Source organism: Helicoverpa armigera, chromosome 5 (assembly GCF_030705265.1).
Source record: "Helicoverpa armigera isolate CAAS_96S chromosome 5, ASM3070526v1, whole genome shotgun sequence".
Classification (NCBI taxonomy): domain Eukaryota; kingdom Metazoa; phylum Arthropoda; class Insecta; order Lepidoptera; family Noctuidae; genus Helicoverpa; species Helicoverpa armigera.
The window spans coordinates 10,635,166-10,659,726 of record NC_087124.1 but is presented as its reverse complement, the minus strand read 5'-3'; the positions used below and the strand labels follow the sequence as shown (position 1 = coordinate 10,659,726).

Here is a 24,561-nt window from a genome sequence, read left to right as displayed (position 1 = left end):
AGTAAGGAAAAAGTATCAAAATTTAAGAGACTGGTTTTAAAGTTATTTGCTTACAGAAGAAGTCAAAGAATAATGCAAAAATTAAATAAATACTAAAGATTACTTACAGTGAGGCATCAGAGTTAAACTGCGGTGCAACGGCAGTCTCCTTAGCCGTCTGCCAGCGGTTGAGGTACCGCTGCAGACAGGGTAACGAGGAGCAGACCTTCAGCACCACGGAGCCAGCTCTCAGCTCCATTAGTAACGATGAGCAGGTTGATGCCACCCACTTCTGTACAGGGAAGAACATTGTTTTGTGAGGGGCGGTTTATTTATAAACTGTTATAGGCCTTTTTGTTTTTATAACCAACTTAAAAAAAGAGGATGATCTCGGAATTTTTATTGAATTAAATAAATTCCACTTCCGAATGGTAACAACACGGCAGAGGCCGGCAGCGTTGAAAACACTAGTTTATAATACACTACTTTACATTATCACTCAAGTAACTAAGTTATTTTATTATCACAATAACAGACAAACAAACCTTCATATCAATAGAAGCCTGTTGCGAAGCATTCCCATCTTTAGCGCTCTCCAAACTATCCTTACTCCCGGGCGACAGGACAGCCGTAGCCGGGGCAGCCTGAGATGACGTCATAGAAGCCACTGGGTTCCTCAGAGGCGCCGTCAGTTGTTCTAACAGTGCGTCAGAACGCCGCTGGGCGTTAGACGGCGGCTGCTTCTCAGTGGGCGTGGTTTGAGAAGCTAGTGACGTAATCGAGCTTGGTATGACTGATGATTTTGTCGTTTGGGACTCTGGGGATTGCATAAATAATTTGAGACTAAAAAAACTAAAAAAGTAGAAAAAATCTTTTAAAAATTGATGTGAGTAAATTGTGCCAAGTTAGTAATAAATACTAGTCTTGTGCTGGAATTAAACTTGGCAACTGTTAAGCTATTGTAGCATGTCAAACTGTGCAATAATAGTTGTAAGTTTAAGAGACAGATTTATGGGTTAGTTTACTTTAAGCTTCTTAAAATTAAAATTGTCATATCAGGAGATCTCTGGATTACCCATAAAAACTCAATACATACCAGGCACAGAAACATGTGCAGGTAGTTTCGCATTTTTCAGTAGTGATGTCAGAATCACTAGGTCAGATTGGGGGTAGCCCCCGCCGTCGATTCCGCATAGCCCCACAATGGGCAACAGTAGCTGTGAAAAAACCGGCCAAGTGCGAGTCGGACTCGTGCACGAAGGGTTCCGTAAATTACAGTTAAATCAACCTATCTCAAAAACTATAAGAGATACTTTGATCAAACCAAAAATCGTTGAAAGAGTTAATTAGCATGCATCACCTCTATTTTTTTTAGAATTTTATACCCCGTAGTTATAAAAATAGAGGGGGGGGGACATACTTTTTACGACTTTGAGAGCTGATATCTCAAAAACCGTTCACTTTAAGAAAAATGTTTTTTAGAAAACTTTATATCATTTTAAAAGACCTTTCCATTGATACCCCACACGGGTATGTACATCGAAAAAAAAAATTTCATCCCTCAGTTACATGTATGGGGGGCCCCACCCCCAATTCTTTTTTTTACTATTTAGTGTCATATTTTTGTAGCGGTTCATACAACACATATTCCCATCAAATTTCATCACTGTAGTACTTATAGTTTCCGAGTAAATCGGCTGTGACAGACGGACAGACGGACAGACGGACAGACGGACAGACGGACAGACGGACATGACGAAACTATAAGGGTTCCGTTTTTGCCATTTTGGCTACGGAACCCTAAAAAAACATTGTTTAGTATGACTTTTAATAAGATAAGAAACAATAGAAGCTTGTTTTAAATTGTGTGATACCTTGTGTAACATACCTACATAATAAATTCTAAAAAAATACCTCAATATGTATAAACTTCACATAGTAGTTACAAAGTGTGAATAAAATAAATTTTACAAGATACATACTAACTGACCCATAGAACTTTATAATGCCTTGTAATGTTTAAACTTTCCTTGACCTCTACAAAAACAAATAGCAAAAATAAAGCCATTGTCCAGTTTTAGTGAGATAAAGAAACATAACTTAATTTTTATACATAAGAAAATGAATGAATAAATATAACAAACCTGCTTAACAGAAACATTAGGGGCAGCGGTTGTGTTGGTATCATCGCAGCTCAATCCGGCTTCGGAGAGCTTCTTCAGTATTTGTCGGAGAATCACTCTGAATGCATCTCTGGCAGTACTCAGTTGATCATTTGGTACTAAAACATTATTAAGTAGGTTTTTAACAAGTTTTGGTGAGAGAAGTCTTTTGTCTTCTGTTTTTTCATTATTTATTATAAGAAAGCCTTGGCTTTTCCCCGACTATGTTGGAGATAGCTTTCATTCAGACCCAATGCGAGTAAAGAGCTACGACTGTCAGACTTATTGGCTTTTGACTATCCATTAAGACTGCCGAAAGATGTTCAATGACAGCCAGGACCTACATTTTATTGTCCAAAACATAGTAATTAGTGTCCAATATATACTAAGTTTTGAGTAATCATGATTTGAAATGACCAATTATTTATTGTTTGGAGGGTTGATGCTATGCCCAGTATTCACCTACCATCCCAATTTTAATTAAGTAATTTTGTAAAAATATACTAACAGACAACAACATGTAATTCATTCACATTAATAGGTACTGGAGATTTGCAATCGTTTACATGTGATAAAGTTTTATATCAGTAAGCAGGCATAAACAGGTTCGGTGACTCAACCACTTAGTTTCAAGTTCTATTGAAAATCTTTTACATACCTATGTAAAATCTCAAGATAAAGAAACAATGCAATCATTAAGAGTAATGTACATTCCATCATCCTCTGAGCCTTTTTCCCAACTATGTTGGGGTTGGCTTCCAGTCTAACCGGATTCAGATTAAGAGTAATGTACATTTGGAAACCTTAAAAGTATGCTTCTTTTCATGTATAAGCTTCATTGTCATGGTAGGGTTAGAAAGGAGCCATGTTCTATTGTGTATTCCATGTTGCTTAATGTTGTGAAATTCAGTTATAAATTGAGATCAATATATACTAAAACTCTTTTTCATACTATAGTAATTGTAAGATAGTAAGAATTTTTCCTAATTTGAACCATGAACTCCCTTTACAAATACTTTTTTTTCTTGTCATGTTCAGTGGATTGTTTTAGGGGCAGATTTTAGGTATACATTGTTGTGACTTGTATTGTAATGTTTTCTCATTAAAATTAAATTATCTACTTACATCTAAATAAATAAAGATATACAACAATACTTACAGTTATTAGCATTCATGCTAATAAAATGTGCAGAGAGGCATGCAAAGCATGTGTAGAACAAGTCATAGATGTCTTCATGGTTCTGGAATTCACTTTCACTGGAAGCAAGGAAATTCAAACTTTCAGCATAAAGGAACTGAACCAGTCGCAAAGACATGGTATAAACCTTGTCTTTCCTAAGTCAAATATCGAATTCAAGAAACAATGGCGTCATGTACATAAAATGCAATGACGGTAGAAGTAAAATTTATAAGTTTTCATTGTGTGGGGTATTTAGAAATTATTGTTATTGGCTGCCCCCAATAACTTCTGTGCATAGATAATGTGTCAGTCACATTCTGAAGACATCAGAGTAACGATCACGTCTAAACATTTCAGTTCCACGACCTAGTTTTTGATCTAAACACCAAGAAAAGTTTATAAATAAATAGCTAACAAAAATGATTAATCAGGTGAGCAATCAAAATAAGATTTGTTATAACAGTTAAAGTACATTGATGAGACAAACCTTTTGATGATGGCTTGGATGATTTCGACGGCATCGTTTTTGTCGAAAAACGGGCCGTAAAGAGCTGTTAATATTGGTTTAACAGTTGTAGACCATTCAATATTTCCTCCTGATGCGGCCATTTTCGGGAAGAAAATGACGATTGAGGATTCGATTTTTATGATGACAAATAATTTTTGTCAGTGTCAGACGATCTGTCAGAATCTTCCAATAGTTTCTATTCAGCTTCAAGCTTTGTCTGTGGTATGAATTCTACGCATTCTAAGGGTGCATCTACACGGTGCAAGTAGCTTGCACATGTTTTGCAATGCACGGGTTACATGCTTTACAAAAACGTGTGGGACCAGCGATTCGCTCTTGTATTATAGCAAAATACGCACCTAGTTGCTTATAGGACGATTCAGCTTCTACAATAAATAAACAGAATTTAGAAAGATGAAGCTCTAGAAATACTTCGGATATTTCGGATATGATAAAATATAGTCGCACCACTATTTTTGTCTATGATTGATTTCTGTCTGTCAATCTGAATCTGTTGTCAACGTTGTCAAACAAGAAACGAAAATAATCAGTAATTTAATTACTTCCTTGAAAAAACCTTTCCGGTACACAGTATTAACTTTAAATATTCTTGCTACAATGTCTGAAGAACAAGTAAATGCTAAAAAGCGTAAAATCTCTGAGGAAAATGGCACGGAATCATCCGGTAAATAATCATAACCTATGACTGAAATGCAATTACAAACAAGCCCTAAATAAGAAATATTTTTTCCAGAACCATCGTCCAAAACAATACATATACAATGTCCGTATTTGGATACAATCAACAGACATGTCCTGGATTTCGATTTTGAGAAGTTATGCTCGGTTTCACTAACGAGAATCAATGTTTACGCTTGTCTCGTCTGCGGTAAATACTTCCAGGTAAATAGAATTTTAATTAATTAATTTATTTAAATCAGGCATCAAGACCCATAGAAAACACTATACATAAATATTATAACATTAAAATCATATACTAATACATATTTTATATAAACAACTTAAAAGTAATGCACACGAAGTGTCGGCGTCGTGTTACGCTGCGACACATATTATTAGTACTCACTACACCAATCCTACTTGTAAATATAGAATACAAAAGCCAGAAAGTATGAAAACTAATTTTATCACGGTATATTTGTTTGCCCAAGTAACTGGCTTGACTAGCCAAAGTAGATAGTTATGAAACCCTGTAAAATGCCAGTTCTCATCTGCATCTCTTAAAGCTCTGCTTGTTTTTGTTTCCAGGGCAGGGGCACCAACACCCATGCATACACACATTCAGTGGCTGATGGTCACCATGTGTTTCTCAACTTGCATACTTTGAAGTTTTACTGTCTTCCTGATAACTATGAAGTTATTGGTAAGTTTTATTGTTAAATGTGTGTTTTTGAAGTATTAATACTCTGTATAATAAAACTTGTTTATAACATACTAGCGGTTTCACCCACTCCCCCTGGGAACTGCTGCCCATAACAGGATAAAATGTATGCTATACTTGGGTAGAGTGTAGCTTTTCAACTGTGAAAGACTTTAAAATTGGTTCAGTTGTTTTTGACTTTATCCATTACAAACAAAAATACAAAATTTTCCACTTTATAACATTAGTACAGATGTAATTATACCCCTTCTTAAACTATATTACGTAGTCAAAAGTAAAAACAGCTTCACCTTATGATTCCCAAGTATTATAAGGCCCTAGTTCACCCGACGTGAACATCAGTTTACTTAAAGCAAATGTGAAATTCATGTATGTATGCATAAATTGTCAAAGTAAACAGAGATTTTAATGTTATTATGAAATGAGGCCTAACCTATATGTATAACATTTCAGATTCATCTCTGAATGACATCAAGTACGTGCTGAACCCGATCTTCACGCCGGAGCAGATCACCCAGCTGGACTTCAACACCAAGATGTCCAGAGCTATAGACAGCACTATGTACATGCCGGGCATTGTGGGCTTGAACAATATTAAGGCTAATGACTATTGCAACGTTATATTGCAGGTAAACCATTTCACCATTCACCAAAAAAACTAGTTTCCTGTGATGAAAAATATACCAGAAGGAACAAATTGTTTCTTAATGTTAGGAATTATATTTAGTGTAAATTCTGCAAGACTTAGTTTAATGTCATGGATTTCTACAAAGTAATTCCTGATTCCATAATAACTTATGATTTTATTTATTAATTGCACAATGCTCCACAGTTGCTTATAATTGGATATATGACCCATCACCACCCATTTCTCATATCAGTTAAATACACCTATTCCTATTCAATTCTAGTGCCTCTCACAAGTGCGTCCTCTCCGCAACTATTTCCTCCGCGAAGAAAACTACGCGAACGTGAAGCGGCCACCCGGCGACTCCTCGTTCCTACTGGTACAAAGATTTGGCGAGCTACTGCGAAAGTTATGGAACCCGCGCGCTTTCAAGGCCCATGTATCCCCTCATGAGATGCTGCAGGCTGTCGTGCTGTGGTCTAAGAAGAGGTTCCAGTTTATTAAGCAGAGTGAGTTATTTAGAAATTTATTTTGGACATATTAACGTGAAAGTCAAAACATTATCTACTATATAAATATAAGGCGGGTTTTCCTTCCTGACGCTATAACTCCAGAACGCACGAACCGATTTCTACGGTTTTGCATTCGTTGGAGAGGTCTCGGGCTTCGTGAGGTTTATAGCAAAGAAAATTCAGGAACAAAAAAAAATCTTTATCTTTTAATCACCAAACAAAATGTTACATAAAACGAAGCCATCTGGTGGCTAAACGGAGTTCGCCAGGTTTGCTAGTATTTTCTAAAAATCACATACTACAGTCAACTAACTAGGTAGATATGCTTATTGTTTGATCATAAGTATGATAATCCAATGAGATAATTCACATATCTGAATAAAGGTCTGATAATTCAATAAGCTTATTTCCAATATGTTTTTTTTTTTAGGTGATCCAATTGATTTCATGTCATGGTTTCTAAATTCATTACACATGGCTCTCAATGGAACTAAGAAACCTAACAGTTCTATAATCTACAAGTCTTTCCTTGGCCATATGAGGATATATACCAGGTAAATACAGTATCTAATAAACTATATAGAATTCATAAAACAAAACATAAGACTAACTTCATCCTTTAACTATGAAGATACTAATTAAACCATGAATAACTTAAACATGCTCTCAAAGCTCAAACTCATTCATTCAAACTTAGCTACAAGACAGCACTTTTTGAATGTGAAAAATTACAAAAGACAACCCTCAAAATGCCCACCTCCTGGGTTTTCTTTCTGGGAAGAAGAATTGGCGCACCAAATTCACCAGTAACACATCTGTCTGTAGACTCTCCTCACCATGTCTTTTAACTTAACAGTAAATCTTTTCCGCCGATCCATTACTCGCTACTGTAGCGCATCAGGGATGTTTGCTGAAATGAGAGTCGATTGTTTCTACACCTTAATGAAAAAAAGATGTGTATCCCTGGTACGCCGGATGCGGGCCGGCTCCAAAAGCATCCTGGGCATGATTGCAGATACGCTGGATAGCCATGTATTGAACCGTTGCACTAGAATTTCTGCGGGAATAGGGTATTTTAGTCTAGCTGAGAAAAAAATTAAAAGTGTATTACAATGATTGTTTAGAGGAAAAGCAATCGGGAAATGTTAGTTTCACTTCGTAAGGTACATAAATATATTTTTTATTGCAGTTTAAAGTTTTTAGGTTTTTTTATCTGTCTTTGAACACTACGAAATGTCGCCGCCATGCTAATGACGTCATTACGGTAGTAAACAACTTTTAACCAAGTGTTTCTCATATTTATATCCACTGGTACTTGAATCCATAATTTGTCTGGTGTTTTTACACTAGTGTTCTCACATTCAGAAACAACACACCAACGATACGGAGCATAATTACTCATTATTAAAATTTTCAATACATATCAAAATATGTATTTTACTGACAGCTGTAGTTTGTTTACTAACGTAATGACGTCATGACCAAAAAACAATCATGGCGTCCGTTGTGTGCCGCGTTTTCGCGAAATACGCGCGAAATTTGAAATTATGATAAAACAATTAATTTATATTCGTACATAACGTGAGAAAAATAAATATTTTTAATTTTTTAGAGATATATTAAGACTAAAGAATTTATTTAAGATATATTTCAAAAATGCATGTAATACCCTATTGTGAACAAATAATTCAGTAATAAATATTATGTACCTATAAGTTTTGCTTTACTAACATAGATTTAAGTAAACATTGTTACTAACCCATTGAGTCTTGTTACTTTAAATAAATATTCATTATTATTATTAGAAAGTTACCACCAGCCGATGCGGACGACGCTGCGAAGGTGGACCTCAATAGTGAAGAGTATAGTGAGATGATAACGGAATCTCCCTTCCTTTATCTGACGTGTGATCTGCCCCCTACTCCGCTGTTCACTGACGAGTTTAGAGAAAATATTATACCACAGGTAAATAGGTTTTGTTTTTGCTTATATTTTTAGCTGAAAAGATTTTTTTAACGGTCTTATTTCAGGAACCATTAAGGTTTGATTTGATAAATTCTTTCAAGACATAATCATAGAATGCTACTGCTAATGCTACTATAGGCTACTTATATTTTTATCGGATTGTGCGAAGTATATCCCTGAAAATGAGAGAAAGGACTAGTGTTCATTATCATCATCATCTCAGCCATAGCACATCCACTGCTGAACATAGGCCTCCCCCTTAGATCTCCACAGATACCTGTTGGAGGCGACCTGCATCCAGCGTCTTCCGGCGACCTTTATAAGGTCGTCTGTCCACCTTGTTGATGGACTTCCTACGCTGCGCTTACTAGTCCGCCGTCTAGGCTAGTGTTACCACCACTAAATTGTTTAGTTGCTTGCAATCAATCAACTGCCTTTTGTTTTGTGCTAGTACTTACGTAATTCTTTGTTCCTATTTTAGGTGAACCTGTACCAACTACTTTCGAAGTTCAATGGCCAAACATCAAAAGAGTACAAAACCTACAAAGAGAATTTCTTGAAAAGATTTGAGATCACTCAGTTGCCGCCTTACCTGATATTGTACATCAAGAGATTCACGAAAAACACGTTCTTTGTGGAGAAGAATCCTACAGTTGTTAACTTCCCAGTCAAGTGAGTTATTATGTATTTATTAGTTTTAAATCAATATCAATTTCTGTACTCTTATTTTTGCTGCATTCAGTTAGACTGGTAGCCAACCTCGACATAGTTGGGTAAAGGCTATGCAGTTCATAAATTTGATTAATCACTCACTTATAAAGCTAACTGTCTCGTTGTATATTTTCATTGCTATATTGTTATCGTTTGCAGAAACGTTGATTTCGGGGACATTTTAACGCCAGAAGTGAAAGCGAAACACAACGGCAAGACTATCTACGAGTTAGTCGGCAACATTGTTCACGACGGAACTCCTGAGAAGGGGACCTACAGGGCTCACGTGCTACATAAACCTACTCAGCAATGGTGAGTTGTACGATATCCTAGCAAGGTCCATTATTAGGTAAAGGGATTCTATGGTTTGAACTAACTAAAATGTTTGTTCTAGGTATGAAATGCAAGATCTTCATGTGACCAGTATATTACCTCAAATGATCACCCTCACAGAAGCGTACATTCAGATATATGAACTAAAGCAGGACTGAGATTAGTTAAGTCAATAAAACTAAGTTAAGTACACTTGTGTATGTTTATTTATTGAATATACAAATTCCTGATAATTCTGAATCCCCATTTAACAAACTGTGGCCCTGGAATGACCTTTACACTTAAAAACAATAATTAATTATGAGTGTTACACCATATTTTATAAATATGTGGCGAGAATATATAATAATAATATATTAGAAAATTCACATCTACTATTTGACACAGTTTGAGAAATGAATCCTGTCATTTCATAGAAAATAGTTCAGATTTGTTTCATTTCATTGATGATAATGTGATATCAGTTTGATGATTAAATGCGATGTTTTATTACGTACATAGTTGCCAATACAGTCTAATGAAGGAACAATGGTTCCTGCACCAAGCCACTTGAATTAGAATTTACTGAACACAGCAACACTGAACTATCTTCCATAAAGAGAATTATGCTAGTGGCTTTCTCCCTTTTTCCCCGCTACCCGCTTGAACTCTCCCATATTAGTGGTAGAAATGGGTGATCCATAGAAGGCCAGGTGATCAATTTGCGTGACTTCCCCACCAGACTGGTTGTCTTTGATAAATAGTTGAATGTTCTGAACACTTTGGAATTTCACAAACTTCAGTGGTACAGGGTTGCCTTCAAGGTCACTTGGTGTAAATCTGAAAGGAATGGTAAGGCATTGTTAATGAATATTCTTGTTCCCCTTTGTGTAAAATGCTATAAGGAAAGTTTTGGTGACTTACTCAACATCCTGCACGGACATGTTGCCAGCAGCCTGGTCGAAGTCAAGTGTTCTTGGCTGGTTGATGAATATTTTGACATTCTTGGGCCCCTTGTCACCAGGAGCTTTGATTTTTAATGAGTGTAGCTTCACCAGCTGAAAAATAGAGTTTATGTAATTTTTGTGATTACCTGCTAAGAAACTTTTGCATCATGAACAGTGAACATGAACTACAGCTAGTGTAAGAAAATGAAGGTATGTAATTAAAATTAATTTATTAGCATTTACATTTTAGTGATTCTACAATCTGAGAAATAGCTACAAAGTCCAGATCATACTGATGAAATTAAAAATAAATCACCAGATTATTCCAAGAGATAAATTATATTATTTTCTGAAACGGTAAAATTGCTCTTTTCCCATTTACCTGGTTGAAACTAATATTGATGATAAGCTGCTCATCACAGTCGCTAGCGAGGTACCCTCCCGCGCTGGTGAGGCAGTGAGCCATGGGGTGGTTGTCGGCTTCATTCAGGCATTCACACTCGCTCTTAGTTATGAATGTTGCCAGGTCCATCTGCAAATTAATAGTATATTAATACAAGGTAATTTGTTATATAGAACTTCATAAGAGTTTGTTCTATGAATGCACTTCCACAGCTATTCAATATTTCAATGTAGTGAATATTTTGAATAATTGGATAGTTTATTGACATAAATTAATTTTACAGATTGATGACCCTATTTGACATTGTTTGATAACAATATTGTACAAAGGAAGTGCATGAAGTTATAGATTAGCACTAGATATGTTATTTATTTTCCAAAATCTGATTATGTCTGCAATAGAATATCTTTTGGATTATTTTATTGGAAGTGGAACAATGTTTGTATTCGCCCATTTATGTAAAGTTCCTTTCTTTTTTGTATTGAATATAGCAGACTTGCTTCTGCCAGCGGTTTCACCCGCATCCCGTGGAAACCTCTGCACGAACCCGGATAAAAAGTAGCCTATAGCCTTCCTCAATAAATGGGCTTTCTAACACTGAAAGAATTTTTCAAATCGGACCAGTAGTTCCTGAGTTTAGCGTGTTCAAACAAACAAACTCTTCAGCTTTATAATATTAGTATAGATTCAAAAGTTTATACCTTTATGATTTATATAGTGGTAGTATACTTACATGACCAGCAACGGTGTTGTCCTCGTCTCCGGCTTCATCAGTACCATAATATTGTCTAACTTTAGTCTCAAGTGATGCAGGGTCAGCGCCCTGTAGCTGGTCAATCCTGGTCTGAAATGACACTATTCTAGTAAGAATATAGTATGTAAACATCAAATTAAGAGGTTCAGGTCAATAAATTTACTGAGTCATTACTATGAGTAATAAAATTATGTTAATGTGTTTAATAGGAATATTATGTATACTTAGGGTAAGAAGATTCGAACAAAGATTTTTCGGTTCGGTAGTCTATAAGGTACACAGGGCCACGTACCCGGTTTCTGTAGAAAATGAATGTCGGCATCGCACTGATGCCTTGCGCGCTGGCCGTCTCCGCGCACCGCCCCACGTCCACCTTCAGGAACACAGCCCTGGGGAACTTCGCCGGCAGCTGCTCGAAGAACGGCGCGATCCGTTGGCATGGCGGACACCTACACAAACATAATCAATTATTTACCTACTGCAACGATGACTTGAATTTTTGAACCCAATCAGGTTATACATACCAAGTCGCTGTGAAGTCCACTACGACGAGTTTGGTGCCAGCATTGGCTATTTCCGTTTGGAAATGTGCTTCGCTTTCAATAACAGTAGCTAAACCCATGGTTTTCTCTTAAATATTGCAATTTAAAACAAGAGTCCACAATGACAACAGTCGGGAATGATACTTCAAAATGGTTGTTTGACAGACAGTTCTCCAGTGTTGCCATTGCCAAGTAGTTTCAGTTGCGTTCAATTTTAAGAAAATAATTCAGCTCACCAGCCAAAACAAAGTAGAAATCGATTTTCAAATTCGTCTGTACTAATATAATGAAAAGCCAATTCTTTGTTTGCTTGTTTGTTTGTACCCTAAAGGCCCCGAAACTACTGAACCGATTTAAGCAAATCTCACTTTTGGCAAGCTACACTGTTTCTGAGCTAGCGATGGTGATAGCGGTATCCATAGCAGTAGATAGCGATTGCGATAGCTGAAATGATATGAATAAAAGTAATTAGTTTTTTTTGGGCCACCGTAAGCAGCCACTACGATGGGGTTTTGTGATATTCAATTCCTAGTAGGCGTGAAAAGGAGTTAAAAATTAGTATGAACGTATTGCTTCATTTAGGTACCTATCGTTATTATATTAAAAATCCTTGCAATGCAATACAGCAAATTGAAATGTAGGAAGGTGTTTAATTATTTTACTTAAAGGTAAACAAAAACTTTTGAACGACAAAATCTGAAAAATAAAAATAGATTATTCAAATTCAATCTCAGTACCTAAGTCTTTTCCTCTCTTGAGAATAAATAATTCATTCATTCTTTTCCCCGTAATGATTATTTATAGCGGGATTGGTTGTGTATTATTCAAACGATTTGGAAAGGTAAACACCCGCGGCGCAGCTTATTCACAGCTTATCCCAACAATAATTTACGGAGAGCCGCAATACATTTTAATACAGGTCAATTTGATGATTTTTTTCTTTAAGCGCCTGATGTTTTTTTCGCTTGTGTAGTGTTGACGCAATTAGTTGCAATTTGTTTACGTTACAAGCGATTTAAGATTTTTTCAAGTTATGATTGTCAACAGCTTACCTTTATTTGGTAGGTGTAGGGTACCATATACCTACCTAGCTACCTAATTATATAGGTACTAAGAAATCTTTTGAATTCTGATGAGCGATTTGCCTACTTATTTATAGAATCTCTCTATTATCGGCTTGTTTAGATGTTTTAGTTGAATGAATATCAACATCATAATGCTTTGGTATACTTATAGAACTGTAGAATAATAGATACAGGTACTATAAATTTTGTTTACGTTTTATTGTACCTGTATAGGTAGTCGTGGTGGCGCAGTGGGCAAAGAACCAACCTCTCAAGTATGAGGGCGCGGGTTCGATCCAGGAGATTCAGGCAAGTACCAACGCAACTTTTCTAAGTTTGTATGTACTTTCTAAGTATATCTTAGACATGACACCAATGACTGTGTTTCGGACGGCACGTTCAACTGAAGGTCCCGGCTGTCATTGAACATCCTTGGCAGTCGTTACGGGTGGTCAGAAACCGGTAAGTCGGACACCAATCTAACCAAGGGGTATTGGGTTGCCCGGGTAACTGGGTTGATGAGGTCAGATAGGGCAGTCGCTCCTTGTCACGAAAGTCGTCTTTGGTCCTCGTGGCCCCTCTCTAAAAGGCAGAAGACGGACCAAACGCTGAGGTTTTTAGTGGGTGCAAGCCCCACATAACCTCACCGTCTCCCCGGGCGGTGTGTGTATGCGTCAGGCATTTTCCTCAGCTGAAACAAAAAAAAAAGGGCAGTCGCTCCTTGTAAAGCACTGGTACTCAGCTACATTCGGTTAGACTGGTAGCCGACCCCAACATAGTTGGGAAACAGGGTCGGAGGATGATACATTTTGTTTATTATTAATTTCAATTTTATTAAATATGACGCCAAACTTATAGGTGTTGGTTCCGATCCCCTTGTAGCACTTGTACTACTTTGTAAGTACCTATGTACTACTTTTACTCAAATTATTAATTCCTCTTCAATTGTTTATGAATATTTTATCAACATGAAAGAATTAGGTACTGTGCCTTCTTTACATAGGTAAGCAACAAACTGCGGATGGAACAAATTGAAAACTCAAAGAAAACGTATCGAAGTTTTTTTTGATGATGAAAATGTAAGTACCTTACTACATTATGTGAAAATCTCAAATAGGTACGAGTGTTCACTCACTTGTTCACCTTTAGTAGGTGCATCCAAATCAAAGAAAAATAAATAAAAATAATCAGAATATTGAAATTTGATGTTTTCATGCAGTAAGTACTCACTACAGTTTAGCTACCTCTACATTACGGTTGATCGTACCTGTGCTGAGTTAAAGTTATAAGTAGTAAAAGAAAAATCTGATTATTATCACAGAAAAATAAATTTGGATCTTTGTCTAGGAACTTTAGGTAGGTATTACTTTTCTGTTAACATTGAAAGGCTCTTAATTTTTAGGCATATGAAAATTACCTAAGAGCTTTCCAATTTTAACACGCAGACAAGCAGAGGTTGTCGTGATAAAGAAAAATTGAAAATACGTGGGCTTTGTAAGCAAGCAAATTGTGTGGGATCAGTTCGAGGAAAAATGTGGTCGTCCATTTTCTCTCATCCTTATCAACAGATAAAAACAATAGTACTGGAGAAAATACGGCCAGTTCTCATTTGAGTTCGAACGTCGCACGTCTTCGCGAAATGATCAATCCGTTATAAGAATCTAAATCAATTACCATGATCCGTGTATCTACTGTGATTATATTTGTAGTTTTAATAACAATTGTTTCTTCGTTAATTCCAAAAAAAGTTAATTCCACAGATAAACGAGGAGAAATAATAGCGAATTTACCTAAGCTGGAGGATTTAGAGACCTATTTGTCGGGGTTGGAAAAAGCGATTGAGTTTTGTTTACAACATAAACTTTATGTGGATTTGAATTTGGAGTTTGGGTTGTTTCTAATGGACGGTAAGCCTGGCAGTATCTACTACATTATTTTAGTATTTTCTTTTGATTTCTAATATTTAAAGCTAACTAATCGAATCCTAATTTTACGATCTAGGTATCTAACGCGATTGCGTCTGATACATTGAAACAAAAAAAAAAACTGCATAATTAGCCTAGTTTATCAACCTGATGGAATTAGCCCCCCGTATTACAGTTATAAATATACCTACTGAAACAGTCTTTTATAGCAGATTTGATTTAACGAAAATTTTAATTTAGTAGGTATGTAAGTGCATTTTATACGTAAACGCTATCTGTCTTGAAATGAAACCAATCAAGTTTTTACGTAGCTTATAAAATCAATCTGTCTTGGGAAGAAATATGATTTAGGTACTTGAGCACCGAGGTTCTTTGTTTACATACCTACAAAATATTGTCAAATAGTCATATAAAAAATAAATTGATGACACACCTTAAGTTTTAAGTTGATACTACCTACTTAAAATATATTTATTTTAAGCTTTAATTTTGACTAAAACTATGTTATTTATCGTCGTGGTGGCCTAGTGGGCAAAGAACCAACCTCTCGAGTATGAGGGCGCGGGTTCGAATCCAGGTCAGGCAAGTACCAATGCAACTTTTCTAAGTTTGTATGTACTTTCTAAGTATATCTTAGACACCAGTGGCTGATAAAAAAGTGAAGGAAAACATCTTGAGGAAACCTGGACTATATAGTCTGAAATCACCAACCCGCATTGAGCAAGCGTGGTGATTAATGCTCAATCCTTCTCCATGTGAGAGGAGGCCTGTGCCCAGCAGTGGGACGATAAATAGGCTGTAACTAACATGTTATTTATCTATGTGTGTGTATTTTTCAGTGAACTTAAAAGATATTTTATTGAAGAAACGGGTCCATATACCAGCAAAGTCTCGCTTTCGTTTGGAACAGCTGCTAATAAAGGCAGAAGTACTGTCTGAGTATTTTCATTTCATGGTCAAAAAATTGAAAAAAGACAAAACAAAATATCCTCAGCACGCTCAGGATATAAAAAGTAAGAAAATACAGTATTTCTTTCCCGCGATATCACTCGAGTCTTTTGTGTAGGTACTTCTTTGTTCACCCGGTTAAAAATTGCCTTGCTCGATAAATGGTTGTTGTAGAATTATTGAATCAATGGTTTCTGTGATTAGCATAATTATTGAATAATATAAACAAGCTCTTCAGCTTTATATTACTAGTACAGATCAGGGATTAATTGATTATCCGCCTATTGTATTTGTATTTGTTTTTGTATCAGTCCATATTGTTTAGTTAATAATAGATACTGTATAATCCAGCCTGCTTTTCTTTCCTATCGTCTACCTGTAGTTTTAACAGATAGTGGGTTAAAATTTAACTTACTGTGGATAACTGGGTTCAGTTTCCAGGATAGTTTTAATGTGCCAAAACTGTTATAAGATTTTACCTGACCTATGTTCAGCCGCCTGCCTATACTACGGAAATAAGAATTCTTGGAAAAAATAAGTTACGCCTAAGCACGTTTAACGTCAACAATGTTAGGTACCTACCTACATTAAGTAGGCAACTATTTTGTTATAGCATTGCTACACCTTTATCACCCTAACGTTTTCAATAAACAACAAAAGTTATTTATGTGGCTGCCTATTTTTATGAACACGTCATCATTCCCTTACATTTTTCAGTAACTGAGATGTTTTGGAACAAGACCACGTGGTCTGTACCTGCAGTACCGTTCAATATAGAACTGTTGAAACAAACGAAGATCTACACTGCCGAGCAGTTGGAGAAAATATACGGCAAATGGGATACTTATGTCACTAATATCAATGACTTTGAAAAATATACGCCTACCCCTATGGAATCAGGTAAACTATATTATTCGCCTGTTTTCTAAAGAAAACTTTTTACAAAAAAAGATAGGCACTAAACGTTATCATCGTTATTGACTGGGAGTGGCTTTGGACAATGGACCTAACACTTGTTTTATAATAGGAGGAATTCCTATTATTCAAAAAGTTAATAATAGGAGGAATTTCTATTACCTATATAAAAAGTATTTGGTTCCTGCTTCTTTAGGAATTGCATAAAATTGAAATGTATAACCACTTTCTTACAAAAAATGTATCAATGGCCTAGTGGTTAAACACCATCCTCTTGAGTACGAGTGGGCGGGTTCGATTCTTATAAAACATGGACACCACAAAAGTAATTAAAGAATGTATGTAAAGAAAAATATTATGTGGAATTTAAAATCTGAAATCGTAAATCCACCAGCAAGCGTGGTGAATAACGTTCATCCCTTCTGTAAAGGAGAAGAGCCATGTGCCCAGCAATGGGACAGGAAGAAGGCTGCCCAAGTAGCATTTTGTTCCATTTAAGAGTACACATTTAGTTCACAGGTGAACTTAAAGCATTACTACAGTTCACTCGTGATGTATTAGCTGCATTATTGTAATTAATTACACCTATGCCTGTCTCAGGGACTTATAGGAGTGTAGAGTAACACTTTTATACGGTTATGGGTGTTATAATACTCTAACAACTATCCTTTAGTCAGCTTTCTGACTAAGAGCATTATAGGAGGGTAGAGATACGGCAACCGCTGTTTAACGGTCTACTTGTTCGATGTTATAGAGCTAGCATTTTAATAGAACACTTCTGGTCATTTATAAAGCCAAAGGCTGTTATGTCTACTTGTCTTAGACTGTTATACAGCCAGTAGCTGTATTAGGACTTGTTTGTGATACTTAAAATAACCTTTTTTTTACTATCTGTACAGTAGTGTTTAAATGATTCACATGTGGACTGTAGGCTGTTAGAAGGGCTATATAACAGTTCACATAGCCGTATTTCATTTCCACCATTTTGTTCTACGCTTTCATGTTAAAATTAATTACCGTAGTATAATTATAATGCCAATAAATGTCAAAAACTGAAGATGTAAATTTTCCTCTCAGCCAGTTTTAAATATTTCAAAATGAATAAAGCGTTTTTACAGAGGCGCGTGAAAATTTTAGTTGTCAATATGTATACATTTCACGATAAAGTTGCATTCCCATGGCATTATCATGATATATTATATAAAACAGGTACTACCGCGTGTTATATTATAATAATAATCCGCCGGAGTTAGTTTGCCCCGAATCCATTATGCACTCCGTCCGTACAATTGTCAAACTAATATATTAAAATGTGGAAATAATTTAGGACACAAGTGAATTTAAGGTAGCTTACTGGAGTACTTTTGTCCGATTTTAACTGTGAAGGCTGTGTATTTAGCCACTTATTACTCTTTATAACACTCATGTACGTTGTATGGTTCACACTGCGTTCCATATAGTGGCGTAAGTCAGCCTTAAGTCCGATGTTACTACTTAAACTGCTATTATAATGCTATTATACTTCTAATGTACAGCCATAGTGAACTTAAGGCTGTCTAATTTGTGCCCAAACTGGTTCAATAAAAGCATTATAGCAAGCTATACAGCTCATATACAGCTGACATACACAGCTTGTAGAGTACATGTGAACGACTAGACATCTTATATAGAACCCCGAATGCTACTTGGGTGATGATGATGATAACATGTGTTGCTTCAGATGGTTGCTTAGAAAACATAGCTCGCATTCCTGCACATCGTTCAAGAAGAATTATGCCGAGTTGCTTAACCCACCCCCGGTGCAAAGTCACTTTGAAGAAAGGCAGCGACTTCGGCTATGGTTTGTCACATAGGTTTGTCACCTTGTAAATTATTTTAAAAAGCCAATTTTTAATATGCTAATGACACTAAGATAAAACACTTAGGTTCCTACTCAAAACATTACCTATGTATGTACGCCTTTTTAAAAGTATCTGTAGTCGATTATTATTCACAAATACCTAACAGTTTGGTGATTACGATAGTGCTAGCGAGCGCCGTCGCTCGTCATTTTTAACCGATTTTCCAAAAAGGGAAGGGGTTCTCAATACGTCCGAAGCTTTTTGGTGTTCGGTTAAATTTAATTAATTCTACTGTCAAAACTATCAATCTGTTTACAACCAACTAATGTGAGTGCTGTCATATTTACCCAGCGAGTCCTTTTCAGAATTTTGTTTATGGTGGCCGCTCGTTTTTCCCGAAGATGTACGGTATTTTCCGAAGAAGAGGACAAACAAATAATGGATAAATTCTGTATGAGGTCTTTCAATGAAGCTCAGTACATTGCATCTAACAGCTTTCTAGTGCCAGATCTCATGCTTGAACAGAGTAAGTGTATTATTTAGTTCAGTTATTCTGTAGTTTTGCTTGGGACTTACTGATGTAGTTTTTTCTGTAAAAATCAAAGTGCCGTCAGGTGGTGAGCCTCGTAGATGCTGGGAAATAAAAGTTCGTCAAGAATCGGTCAAAACATTCGGTGGTGGTAAATCGGTGAAAATACAGATAGGTGTATAGAATACACACCTATTTTTCTTACCAAATGAGACTAAACTTATAACAAATACCTACACTAGCTATTATTGTGGGGTTTGAGAAAATTGACAAAATTACTATCTTTTTTAAATATTGAATTCTAGATCCAACATTTGTCGAATTACTGATTTAATTAAGCAAAGATCTAACTGATCATTTAATCTTATTTATTTCAGTAGCCCTCTGCGGCCTGTTTGGGCACGTTCAATTTTTCCACAACAGATGGTTAAAAAGCCTCATGCAATTCCAAACGGCAGTAGGATGTTACTCGGAGAAGATTGGAGAAGATTCTTTCCAATCAACTGATGTTAAAGAAGATGAAAAGGAGGAATGGTCTATTACAACTAATAATCTTGTCATGAATGGAAAATGCAACACGCATTTAACCGCAGTGGCTGCCGCGGCACTCAGTCAAGCCGTCAGATATATTTTAGAAACATACTTTTGAATGAAACGAAGTACTTTCATTGTGATCTCAGGATATAGCCGGTTAAATACATTTTTTTTCAGTTTATAAACGCTTAACAAATATTTGTCTTGTCATTTCAGTCTCAATCATGTCGTAGAGAATGTTTATTCAGGTCTAGGTACTATTTTCTAAACCTTAATAAGTTGCGTTTTTTCCTATCTATACGTGCACACTTATTAACCCTGTCATGATTTTGCTTCTTCTTACCGAGTCAGTGGCAAATAAAAATTCGAAACATTGAAACTGTGATTTGGAAACTAGGAACTTGACACTAAGATACTGGCAACTGATTAAAAACCGCTGGCAATAATATTTTATTCTGATGAAATTTTCAAACTTGTTTTTTTTTTCTGTGGCTCTCATAACAGTCATCGACTTCCTCGCTTCTTAAGGTCCCTTCTCGAAAGTGACAAGTGCAGTCGACCTCCAATTCACAGGTATGCAAGTACCTAGGTATGTGCTCCGAGAGCCAATGTCACCCACACGTTGACTACCATGAACACTCGCTCTTCCGGCTGCAGGAAGTGGTATAATGAGATCTATTTATTAATTTGAATAGGAGAACTAGTTCATTAATGTGACCGAGTGTAGGTCAGTGTGGCGGTTTTATGTCTATTTCTGTTCAGAAGGTAAAATGTGTTGGATTTTAAAAAGATCATTATAATTCTGCTTAAGTAATATAGGTACAGTAAATACAGTTCTGTGCATAAATTACCCGTGTCAAAGAATCTCTCATTATGTATTTAAAATGAAAAAATAAATAAAAATAAAATAAAAATAAACTTCTAAATAGATTTACGACTAATGAAACCAACGAAGCCAACTTGCAAAATAAATGAACTACCTACTGTCATCACGCATGATAGCTATAACAATTCTAACTTTCCGCGTTACCACCTGAAACCACGCGACAGGCTTTTTGAAGCGCGTAGAAAAATCGAGCGAAAAATCCTCTAGTGAGAAAACGCTGTAGGTAATTGAGTATTATGCAAATGTACTTCAATTTCATTGGGCCATTCAAAGTAACTATGAGAACAACGGAAGTATAATTAGAGGTATTATACCGTCAAATTAAATCTTCGCGTTAGTTACGAGTATCTATTCAATGGTTTACTTAAACCTTCATTGGAAAGATTCCCATTCATGGGTGAGACTTTAAAACCAGATCATCCATTTTATATTTAATCACTCATTAAAATGTACACAGCAATGTATTGTTGATCTAAATTCGATAAGGTTAATAATAGAGTGATCAGAAACTTAATCACGATTCTATTAGTATGTGTGAACAGCTCACACCGTTTAATTCACTCGCTTTTTTGGTTAAAAAATATTCAAATAGTTTTTTTTTTCATTTGTTCAGACCTATTCTGTGAATTCAACTTTGCATAGTCACGTTTTAAATCACGTGGGGATTATTCAAAGTCGGGTTGGTAAATTATTATAAAAATAAATAGGGAAAAAATCTTACAGTTACCTAATCTTAAAGTTTCATAGCAAAGTACATAAAAGTTATCTCTATTGGGCGAGGGGTTGGGCGATTGAACAAGCTACTCCCACCTCCAGACGGCTTATTGTAGTAATATGCAATGAATTTAGTCATTTAGACTTAGCTCCGCCCTCCGGCATATTCAGGATAAAGCAAATTAAAAAGGAAGATCTCATGATTGATTACATAATGCTGCTAGATGCCACTAGAAGTTGTTTTTATACCTATCTAAAATCTTTCGATACAAATATATCTCACGATATTGGTAAATAAATAAAATATTTAAGTAGTAAAGTTGAGCTGCCAAAGTTTACGTTGGTAACAAGTTTTCACATTAAAACTACGCCAATTTTGCAATCATCGCACGTGATTACAATAAATATTCCTGCTGACAGCTAACAAGAATTTCATATCCAAAAATGATATTGTATGTGAATCGTATCATAAATTATCATAACAGAATACGTCCATACATGGCTGACATAATTAGGTGTCACATTGAAATTCGGGCCATGATCCCAGGGGACAGTATACATTGACTTCTAACGGTACTTATTACCCACTAGCATTTTAATACTGTAAATAACCCTATAGTATCAATTTCGGTAAAGGACAAAGAAGTATTTTTTTGTTACAATTGTTTAGTGGAATAAAAGGCGAGTTACGTGTCACGTCTACGAACTAATTGGAAATGCAAATTGATGTCATGCTTAAGATGAGAAGGCAGTGTGTCGTATGTGTAATCTCTTAGGTACCTACACTGATTTTGTAATAGGAAACGGATATAAGGTACGAGTATTTTACCATGACTGAATTCAAGAGATTCTTAAATGTCATAGGTTAGGAGCTCAAATAAACCAACGAAGGTAGTCCTATTTTAGTTAAGTAGGTATGTAATATTTAGTTTATGCAGTAGTAATCTATAATTAAGATTTTAAACACAATGTAATTCGACCTATAAGAATTGAAAACTGGATTTTTAAATATTTCTCGATGTATTTACGTATGCCTAAGCTTAACAGCCAATTCACTATTTTAATGAAAACGCTGACTATCCTGCTTATATTATAAATACACTATCTGTTCGTTTGTCACGATCGCATCATAACTTCTATACTATAATTTTCCGAGAAAGGAATACGCATTCCTGGATCAAAAGCTTAAAGGATCGAACTCAGGAAGTGTGGCATTGAATATCAGTCATTTATAATCATTACTAACGTATTTACTTGACGTATCTGCGGTCTGAATGCTCAAGTGAATGAAATAGGCCTATTTAGGCATACCTGCTAGTACTCCACTCTATGAGGGCCGACAGTTATGGTCTATTGTTGTGTAAGAAAGGCACAGCGATAATATTTATGTATCGTTCGTGGTTTTTATATTCAATGCCAGATTCCCTTTGCAACTTTGCCGGCAATGCGCACATAAAATATGTAGGCTTAAGCATTTTTAGTTCTCAGTTGATATATCAAAGTCAAATCCTTTATTTAATTTAGGCCTTTACAAGCACTTATGAACGTCATAAATATAAATAAGTTTGATTGTAGTTGCCCATTCCAAAAGTAGCTTCCTATGCATAAGAACGGGCAAAAAACTCTATGGTTACTCTTTTTAAAAATAGTATGGTATTGCAGTTTGTATGTATAAAACTGATATTGTATGTATTTATGTATTTATACATACAATATCAGTTCTGTAGTTTAAATAGATAATCTTAAATGCCGAGTATGTAAAGCGCGTGCCTACTGCCAGTGAGAGCAATGTGTGTCTCAACTTCTCAACCATCTTATAAGGATTAGGCTCGCGGCGTGCATCGTGCTCCACACATGTCTTAAAGATGTCACTATAATTGATGATGACTGTTAGAGCTAGTGCCTGCTGAAAGAAACAAATACTGTTCTGAAACATAAGGTAAAAAAAAACCTTTGTGCTCTCAGTCTAAAGTATTTAAATGAAGGTTTAATTTGGATAGGAAATCCCCAAAATACTCCTGCTCTATCTCTAGTCCCCGGGTTCAATAAGAAAGATTTGATCTTTTAAACAAACGTGTGGCCATGCAATACCTACCAAATTATGTTTGGCACTTTACCAGATCTAGTTTTACGTGAATTTAAACATTAAAAATAAACTGCAGAATTATTCACAAAAGTAAACAAAACTACAGCTTCATATGCGTAAACTTAGCAGCAAAACAAATAAGGAAGTGAAGATGCGTTTACCAATTACAGCATCGGAGCGTAACGGTACGCATGCACTATGGGAAACCGCTGGCATTTAGCTTTGTCGCCGAGAATGCGTGCTAAGGTCACTCTGCTAAACTAAGAATGTGTATTCAAATTGGGAATTAAAAATTATTTTTTGATGTCTTACTGTTGGAAGATTTTTCTGATATTAGAGAAAAGAGGGTTGTAGCTATGTCCTGGAAAGTCTACTTCTGGGCACCGGGTCCTGTGGACCTCGTTTCAGATTTTATTTAAATAGATTCGGTACCTTTTGCCACCAACAAGGTGGACAGACGATCTTATAAAGGTCGCCGGAAGACGCTGGATGCAGGTCGCCTCCAACAGGCATCTGTGGTGATCTAAGGGGAAGGCCTATGTTCAGCAGTGGATGGCTGAGATGATGATGATGATGGTAACTTTTGCTAAGAGAAACATACGCCAGTGCATTCTACAAGAGCTGGCTTATAGTGACATGTTTTTTTTAAAAGAATTACGTATATTTTGCTTTCAGGGTTTTCATAGGCTCGAAGATGAACGATAGATTATATGCCTTCATACGAACTTTATATAATATCGCATATTTGTCACCTATTGAAACCAATGTCACGGAACATTTCATGGTAAGACCTTACAAAATTGATTGGTAATTATCATTTAAATATAGTACGTTAATAAGCTCTGTTCATTTGTTTATTCAATGTTTTACTCGCGAGGCAAATGTCATTATCGAAATAGAAGGTTCTATACCGGAATGTCGTCTATGTATTTGGAGCACGTATATATGTGCCTATCAAAGCTTTTTTGTGTAGAGGAAGTACTTCCTTGAACTATTTTTATTATTTTATTATTAGAAGTTAAATCTTAGTGGTTCTATTTTCATATACCCACAGAGTTATATTACTTAGGATCGTAAAAAGCTGTCAAACCTGAAAAATTATATTAGGTATATA

At 35.8% G+C, this 24,561-nt stretch overlaps 4 protein-coding genes across 4 annotated transcripts in view; 2 read left to right on the top strand and 2 right to left on the bottom strand.

The window, feature by feature from the left end:
• LOC110379157 (protein purity of essence) overlaps positions 1–3,994 on the bottom strand; it is a 61,353-nt gene extending 57,359 nt beyond the window's left edge. Inside the window, exons 1-6 of the mRNA XM_064034897.1 lie at positions 3,809–3,994; positions 3,301–3,398; positions 2,124–2,260; positions 1,076–1,196; positions 525–796; positions 108–271 (exon numbers count right to left, since the gene is read on the bottom strand). Coding sequence (XP_063890967.1) covers positions 108–271; positions 525–796; positions 1,076–1,196; positions 2,124–2,260; positions 3,301–3,398; positions 3,809–3,930 — 914 coding nt within the window. The 5' untranslated portion in view covers positions 3,931–3,994. The remainder of the gene's footprint in view (positions 1–107; positions 272–524; positions 797–1,075; positions 1,197–2,123; positions 2,261–3,300; positions 3,399–3,808) is intronic.
• A 342-nt stretch (positions 3,995–4,336) lies between these two features.
• Positions 4,337–9,572, top strand: LOC110379168 (ubiquitin carboxyl-terminal hydrolase 39). Its single transcript, XM_021338702.3, has 10 exons — positions 4,337–4,514; positions 4,584–4,732; positions 5,099–5,213; positions 5,685–5,860; positions 6,143–6,368; positions 6,802–6,925; positions 8,177–8,336; positions 8,818–9,008; positions 9,207–9,359; positions 9,442–9,572. Exons 1-10 carry the CDS (start codon positions 4,448–4,450, stop codon positions 9,536–9,538), a joined length of 1,458 nt encoding a protein of 485 aa, XP_021194377.3. The 5' UTR covers positions 4,337–4,447; the 3' UTR covers positions 9,539–9,572.
• LOC110379169 (thioredoxin-like protein 1) lies at positions 9,569–12,176 on the bottom strand. Its single transcript, XM_021338703.3, has 6 exons — positions 11,988–12,176; positions 11,756–11,912; positions 11,443–11,553; positions 10,689–10,838; positions 10,284–10,417; positions 9,569–10,199 (listed from the first exon to the last, which is right to left on the bottom strand). The coding sequence occupies exons 1-6, from the start codon at positions 12,083–12,085 to the stop codon at positions 9,989–9,991; spliced, it is 861 nt and encodes a 286-aa protein (XP_021194378.2). The 5' UTR covers positions 12,086–12,176; the 3' UTR covers positions 9,569–9,988.
• A 2,486-nt stretch (positions 12,177–14,662) lies between these two features.
• On the top strand, positions 14,663–20,019 carry LOC110379173 (UPF0764 protein C16orf89). Its single transcript, XM_021338711.3, has 6 exons — positions 14,663–14,976; positions 15,834–16,007; positions 16,660–16,842; positions 18,578–18,710; positions 19,064–19,224; positions 19,605–20,019. The coding sequence occupies exons 1-6, from the start codon at positions 14,745–14,747 to the stop codon at positions 19,874–19,876; spliced, it is 1,155 nt and encodes a 384-aa protein (XP_021194386.3). The 5' UTR covers positions 14,663–14,744; the 3' UTR covers positions 19,877–20,019.
• Positions 20,020–24,561: the final 4,542 nt, after the last annotated feature.